General features: G+C 53.8%; 2 protein-coding genes across 2 annotated transcripts in view; one reads left to right on the top strand and one right to left on the bottom strand.

Annotated features, from left to right (window-relative positions):
- The window catches only part of apex1 (APEX nuclease (multifunctional DNA repair enzyme) 1), a 4,963-nt gene extending 2,962 nt beyond the window's left edge, over positions 1-2,001 (top strand). Inside the window, 2 exon segments of the mRNA XM_080518358.1 lie at positions 1-151; positions 1,276-2,001. The exon segment at positions 1-151 is cut by the window's left edge and continues 42 nt beyond it. Of these exon segments, the coding sequence (XP_080374484.1) occupies positions 1-151; positions 1,276-1,790 (666 nt within the window). The 3' untranslated portion in view covers positions 1,791-2,001.
- Positions 2,002-3,070: 1,069 nt separating this feature from the next.
- LOC308146613 (uncharacterized protein) overlaps positions 3,071-7,500 on the bottom strand; it is a gene marked incomplete at its 5' end in the record, with an annotated part of 6,685 nt that continues 2,255 nt past the window's right edge. The window contains 4 exons of the mRNA XM_080518516.1: positions 3,071-4,478; positions 4,560-4,612; positions 4,986-5,846; positions 6,816-6,931. Coding sequence (XP_080374642.1) covers positions 3,292-4,478; positions 4,560-4,612; positions 4,986-5,846; positions 6,816-6,931 — 2,217 coding nt within the window. The 3' untranslated portion in view covers positions 3,071-3,291. The remainder of the gene's footprint in view (positions 4,479-4,559; positions 4,613-4,985; positions 5,847-6,815; positions 6,932-7,500) is intronic.

The raw sequence follows: 7,500 nt of genomic DNA, 5'->3' as shown, positions 1-7,500 counted from the left end.
ACCAAGTGTGCGGAGAAGTCCCTCCCGGCCCAGATCACCTCCATGGCCTTGTTCCCCCACAAGTACTGGGCCGGCTCGGTGGAGAAGGAGGGCTACAGCGGCGTGGCCATGCTCTGCAAGACCGAACCCCTCAGCGTGTCCTACGGCATCGGTGAGTGGAGGACAACCAGGTCCGGCCCGGGGCGTCCAGGAACACCCCAGGAGAACAGCAGGGGGTTCTGGGTTCTGGGTTCCGGGTTCTGGGTTCGGGTCGAAACCTGAGAGTCAAACAACGTCAACATTTAACCACAACCGTCAACAATCATTTGGAAATTCAGAAAAGTAAAAACAATTATGAGTTTAAAGGCTCAAATCCGAGATAAAATTCCAGTTTAAGAGTTCAAAAGATGAAAACTTTTGTCTTTTCATGTCGCAGGTTGAAACGTTCCGCGGCGGAATTTAGTTTTTATTTCAGTTCTCAGAACTATTTTTACGTTTCTAAAGGAAACGTTCCAACGTTTTACTTTGATCTCCTTCATGATTTGACGGAATGAAGCAAGACGAGTGAACTTTATGAAAAAGCGATAGTTGTGGTTCTACTTGTAAGGTTCCTCCGACTCTGCCCCTCCACTGTTGTCGCATAACAAAGTTATTTGAATTTTGAATCTCCAGTCGAGGAAGTCGGGGGAATCCTTCTCCTTCGTGGGCCATTGTGGGCGGAGCCTATGTGTGACATCACGAGTTGTGCAGATCTCGATCTGTTGTGTTTATATCGGCTTGTTTCCTCTTAAATATCAAGTTTTTACAGTGTTTTGAAGTTCTAGTCGGCGTGAGCCTTGATGAAAGATTGAGTCTGGAAGAGACCAGAGAGGAGGAATGGATGGGGGCGGCGGGAGACGCTAGCTTGCGCGGCTCGTGGCTGGAAGCATCTTCTGCTTCCTCAAACATGTTCCAGACGGGGTCACCGATGGCAGAACCACCTTCTGTGTCTTCTTCATCAATCACTGGGTTTGAAATGACCATGATGATGAAATCTGGTTCAATTCAGCCTCTTCGTGGTCAAAACTCTGATCCTCCATCATGTAAACACAACTTGGGCGTGTGCACAACTCGTGATGTCACTCTGTTATTGTCAGAAGCTCCGCCCAGCAGAGGAAATAGCGCCGTTTAGCGGCTATTTTCTCTCAGATTGTCGTGTTTTAACATTTTACCTTCAGCCAGTTAGCAGGAAAACGTTCTAGAAGCGTTTTGGAGGTGGAACCTTCAGGTCACCAGGACTCTAAACTCCCCCTGCAGGTAAGGAGGAGCACGACAAGGAGGGCCGCGTCATCACGGCGGAGTTCCCGTCCTTCTACCTGGTGACGGCCTACGTCCCCAACGCCAGCAAGGGCCTGGTGCGCCTGGACTACCGCAAGACCTGGGACCAGGACTTCCGGTCCTACCTGAGCGAGCTGGACGTGCAGAAGCCCGTGGTTCTGTGCGGGGACCTGAACGTGGCGCACCGCGAGATCGACCTGAAGAACCCCAAGGGCAACAAGAAGAACCCCGGCTTCACCGCCGAGGAGCGCGAGGGCTTCGACCGCCTGCTGGAGGCCGGCTTCGCCGACAGCTTCCGCCACCTGTACCCCGAGCAGGCCAACGCCTACTCCTTCTGGACCTACATGATGAACGCCCGCGCCAAGAACGTGGGCTGGCGGCTGGACTACTTCCTGTTGTCCACCTCGCTGCTCGCCGGCCTGTGCGACAGCAAGATCCGCAACCAGGCGACGGGCAGCGACCACTGCCCCGTCACGCTGCTGCTCGCCGTGTAGCCCCCCCCCCCCCGCTTTCTCTCCCCAGAGTAAATCAGGTGTAGATTAGTTCGTTAAGCCTTTGCTTTTCCACAGGAAGTGACATCACACGTCTCTGTAACACGTGACACTAAAACTAGCACCGATTTCTTATGTTTGCTACTGAAAACCACAGTTCCGGTAAGAAAATGTCCCGATTTTGTTGTAAAAAAACCTGTTCAGACCGACAATAAAGGCAAAGTTTCAATACCGGCTTGTCATTGGTCAGAAACTTTCACGTTCATGAGTCTGGACTACTGGTACGTTTCATACTAGTTATCGAGGAAAAGCTCCAATAGTTTTGTCATTTCAGAAAGTGGAACTTATTTTTTGGTATATTCATCACACATAGTTACACATTTCAAGCTTTTATTTCTTGTAATGTTGATAAATATGGCTTACAGGTGATTAAAACCTAAAATTCAGTGTCTTACAAAATAATAAAATCACAGAGCAATCAAAAAATGAATTTTGAACCACAAATGTCACCCTTCAGGGAAGTACACACATTTCCATGCACTCAATGTCCCCTTTTGTATTAATTAGTGCAAAATGCAGTAATTTATGAGTATATTATATTAGAACAGCTGCCGGAAGCACGTGGCTAATTTGCATAATGCAGGACCGCCTCGTGCACTCCTAACTTAGATTATAAATTAAGTTAATCTGCAGATGCATCTGGATAAAACAAACCTTTGAGTTATTACTTCCTGCTCTGATTCAAAGTCCAGTGAAGTTGTAGTTTGTAGTTTGATCGCAGGTAGTATTGCGCAATCAGTCCGTGAACGCCTCATTACCGCCGGGGGATTAAATTCAACACATTTAATTATTGAAATAACAGCCGCAGAAACGGGGAGTTCACAGTTAATATTCAATGTAGGTTGTAATTTTTAACCACGTTAATAAATTAACTTTGTTACGAAGCTGAGAAATTTACCGTGTCGTCCTGCAGCATTTCCTGGTTTGCGAACCCGCCTTCGTCTCCTCTGATTGGCTGCGGGACCCAATCCTCTCCTCTGATTGGCTGCGGCATGCCGCTGGCATGACATGTTATTGACGATGCCTGCGGTCAAATTTTACATAATTTTTACATTTATATTGAAACTGAAAACGTGAAACCAACAACAATCGAGTCATTCAAGTCCAGAGTTTTTAACTTGCAAGGCTTTGTTTTCTTTTTCAAGTCAAAAGTGATGAAAAGAGCAACTCAAGTCTCCATTTCTGCCTTTATGGTTGTAAATCTTTAATGCATCGTTTGCTTTATTACATTTTATTGGCCTAAATTCTTAATTATATCATATTTCCTTTCTGTTCACGTTCCTGTCGGACGTTTGATGGAATCTTAATCTTTGTTTTTTTTTGCGACATTGATAACAAAATCGATTTTAGCAGCATTGATTTAAAGCTCATCAGAAAAATAGCAGTCAGTCAGTTTGTTTCCAGCCGTTCAGTCCAGCAAACGAGACTAAAACACTCGTTCCCGCTACGCTAGCTGGATGGCGTGCGTGCGCTGGTGCACCTTCAGGTTGTACGACTGCCTGAAGCCCTTCCCGCACTCGCCACACTGGTAGGGCCGCTCCCCGGAGTGCGTCCTCTGGTGGCGCTTCAGCCGGTTGGCGCTCAGGAAGCGCTTGTCGCACTCGGCGCAGGCGTAGGGCCGCGCGCCGCTGTGGTAGCGCAGGTGCACGGTGAGGTAGCAGGACTGCGTGAAGCTCTTGCCGCACTGCGCGCAGCGGAAGGGCTTGTGGCCCGTGTGGAAGCGCTCGTGCTTCAGCAGCTCGGCGTGGCTGAAGAAGCCCTTGCCGCAGTCGGCGCAGAGGAACGGCCGCTCGCCGGAGTGCGTCAGCTCGTGGCGCGTCAGCGTGGCCTTGTACACGAAGCTCTTGTCGCACTGCGAGCAGCCGAACACGTTCTCCCGCGTGTGGCAGCGCTCGTGCTTCCGCATGTTGCGCTCGCGCTTGAAGCTCTTGCCGCAGAAGGCGCAGGCGAAGGGCATCTCCGCCGAGTGCACCGCCATGTGGCTGCGCAGGCCGCCGCCGTACAGGAAGGCCTTGCCGCACTGGGCGCAGGCGTGCGGGCGCTCCTTCCGGTGGGTGCGCTGGTGCGCCGTGAGCGCCGCGCGGCCGGCGAAGCTCTTGCCGCAGGCGCAGGCGTGCGGCCGCTCCTCCCGGCGGGTCTGCGGGTGGCGGCCGCCGGCAGCGGTTGCGGTTGCGTCCGCGCCGTGCGTCTTCAGGTGCCGCACGAGCGCCGACTTCCAGGCGAAGGCGCGGCCGCACCGCGAGCACGGGTACTCGCCGTTCTCCATGTGGCTGCCGCGGTGCTCGCGCCGCGCCGCCGCCGAGCCGAAGCTCTGGCCGCAGATCGGGCAGTCGTGGCGGCGGCCGGCGGCGGCGTGCGTCCGCCTGTGGCGCTCCAGCGACTGCTTGAAGGAGAAGCGCTGCTCGCACTCGGCGCAGGCGTAGGGACGCTCGCCCGTGTGGCTGCGCCGGTGGGCGGCGAGCAGCGAGCGGAACCGGAAGCTGCGGCCGCAGTCGCCGCAGGCGAACGGCCCCTCGTCGCCCGGGGGCGTCTGGTCGCCCGCCGCCACCGTCTGAGTCTCGCCAGAGGAGGAGGAGGAGGAGGAGGAGGAGGAGGAGGAGGAGGTGGCAGGTGGGCGACGACCTGCAGAAGCTACGACGGTAAAAGTTTAGAAAGGCAAGAAATCGACTGTTTTTGACGCCTGCGGTCATGAAAAGTGGTAAAAAGACTCACCGGCGTCGCCTCCGGCTGACGAGACGACGTCCGACCCGTACGAGTGTTCCACACTGTTTAACAGAGACAGAGAAGAAAATCCAGATGTTTGTTTACATGGAAACTGCTGAAGTAGCTGTTTTACGTGTGGCCACTAGAGGGAGCTGCTTCTGGTTCTTTGATATCAACTGTCGCCTTTTCTTTCTTTTTATTAACATTTTGTCTCATTGTAGTTTATCACACGTGTCATTTAGTGTTGTTTATCATCTCCCAAGTTATCAATAGTTCAAGAATCTTCCACAGCGGCTCTGAAAATGGAATAAAAATGCGAATAAATAAGATAAATATCTACATTTAGTCGTCTTGTATTCCGTCATACGTCTGCAAGGATCCATTTATACCTGCGATATGTTTGTTTTTAAAACTCTACAACGTGACGGACGTTACCAGTTGAATGGCGGCGTGGCGGCGGTAGCACCCGGCGCGGCGGCGGCGGCGGCGTCCCCGCACTTCTTCGCGGCCGCGCGTCTCTGCAAGTTGATGGCCTGGACCTTCAAGGTGGGCCTCCGCTTGCGCCCGCTGGTCCGGACCTTGGCGTCGCCGTCGGGACCCCGGGACCCGGCGCCCCGGCCCTCCGGGGCGGCCGGACCTGCGTCGGGCCCCCGGGGGCCCTCCGGGTCTCCGGCGGCTCCCCCGTCCTCGCCGGCGTCAGTCTTGCACACGTGCGCTCGCTCGTGCCGCGTGCGTGCAGCGAGGGAGCGGAAGCTCTCCCCGCACGCCGCGCAGTCGTGGCGGCGCTGCGCGGCGTGCGTGCGGCGGTGGCGGTCCAGCGACTGGCGGAAGGAGAAGCAGCGGCCGCAGTCGGCGCAGCGGTGCGGACGCTCGCCGGTGTGGATCACCCGGTGGGCGACGAGCGACGAGGCGAAGCGGAACTTCTTGTCGCAGTCGGGGCAGTCGTGCGGCCCCGGCGAGTCCCGACGCCTCCGGTCGCTCGCGGAATGACCCGCCGCCGCCGCCGCCGTCAGCTCCTCCTCCTCCTCCTCCTCTGCCGCCGTGTGAACATCCGACCCGCCGGAGCGGCTTCCTCCCGCCGCCGCCTCCACCGCCGCCTCCACCTCGGCGTAATCCGTCTCCGCGACGATCTCCACCGCCACGACGTCGTCGATGAAGGACACGATGTGGGCGTCGGCCTCCCGGAGGCCCTGTGGCGGCTCCGATTGGCCGGAGGCTCCAGGGGCGTGGCCACCCTGCCGTGGAGGACGGCGGACAGCGAGGAGGCGATACCGTCGCCCATGCTGGACGGCGGGACTGCAGAACAACAACAACAACAAGTTGTGATACGAGTGAGTGTGGAAGCAGGAAACGAGCGGCTGGACGGAGGAGAGGAAGTGGTTCAGTACGTCGCCGTTTATACTTCCTGTTGAGTTTCTGTACGTCGATTTCATGAAAGTTCCTTTCAGATTAATTGATTCTTAAAGTCCCAGTGAAATGAAGGTTCCACCTCCAGAACTCTCTGGTGTCTCTTCTAGAACGTTTTCCTGCTAACTGGCTGAAGGTAAAATGTTAAAACACGACAATCTGAGAGAAAACAGCCGATAAACGTTGCTATTTCCTCTGCTGGGCGGAGCTTCTGACAATAACAGAGTGACATCACGAGTTGTGCACACGCCCAAGTTGTGTTTACATTATGGAGGATCAGAGTTTTGACCACCAAGAGGCTGAATTGAACCAGATTTCATCATCATGGTCATTTCAAACCCAGTGATTGATGAAGAAGACACAGAACGGGAGGTTTTGTCTACCAGCCGCCCGAGCTAGCGGCTCCCGCTAGCTGCTAACTGCTAGCCGCTCCCGCCACCCGTGCTCCTTTCCTCCTCTCTGGTCTCTTCCAGGCTCAATCTTCCATCAAGGCTCGTAAAAACTGTAAAAACACTGTAAAAACTTGGATTTTTAAGAGGAAACAAGCCGATATAAACACAACAGATCGAGATCTGCACAACTCGTGACGTCACACATAGGCTCCGCCCACAATGGCCCACAAAGAAGAAGGATTCCCCCGACTTCGTCGGCTGGAGATTCAAAATTCAAATAACTTTGTTATGCGACAACAGTGGAGGGGCAGAGTCGGAGGAACCTTACAAGTAGAACCACAACTATCGCTTTTTTACCAAGTAGTGTTTTACGTTTCCTGAGGACTTTAACCGCCGTATTCCAGCAACGGTAGTAAACATCCCACTCTGCCCTACGACGAGACATAGCCCTACGGCGGCGCCTCACCGTGCTGCTCCAGGTGGCCCAGGCTCTGGTGGTGCCGCAGCAGAGTCTTCAGGTCCGTCGGCCGCGAGACGGACTGGACGCAGTCCTGCAGCGCCGAGCCTCCGGCGGCGAGCCAGCTAGCCGTCTGTGGAGCGACGAGCACAACGGAAACCACGCAGTCGATCAAAACGCTACGCAGTCGGAGACCCGAGCGGCCGTCCGGCAGAACGCCGGACGATAAAACACACAAACACAACAGGTTTACTTTAAAAAGAAGGATAAAGTTCACGACAGGTTTGTTTACTGACTGAAGCATCAAATGACCTTGTTGGATTAATGTGTCTAAAGAGAAGTCAAGATGCACGTCTGGAGTGTTTTGCTGGCGTCTGTCATCAGTAGAAGCATTTCATTTATTTTTCCTTTGACATATTTCTTATTTCTTGTACCATATTGTTAATATCATTTCTTTGTTTTGGTAATAAAAAGACATTTTTAAATACATTACAGTCATTCCAATGTGCTTTTATGGAGAAAATAGAAAAGCCCAACATCCACGTGTCTGTTGTGGATGCAAAGGTCAACTGTGGAATTTTAAAATGGGCTGGAGCTTCCCGGCAATCCTTTAACCCAGGGGGGGTCAAACATGTGGCCCGGGGGCCAGAACCGGGCCGCCAGAGGATCTGATCCGGCCGATGACTGAGGGGCT

The sequence above is a fragment of the Blennius ocellaris genome (assembly GCF_963422515.1).
Source record: "Blennius ocellaris genome assembly, chromosome: 22".
Taxonomy (NCBI): Eukaryota; Metazoa; Chordata; class Actinopteri; order Blenniiformes; family Blenniidae; genus Blennius; species Blennius ocellaris.
This window is presented reverse-complemented; position numbering and strand designations above follow the sequence as displayed.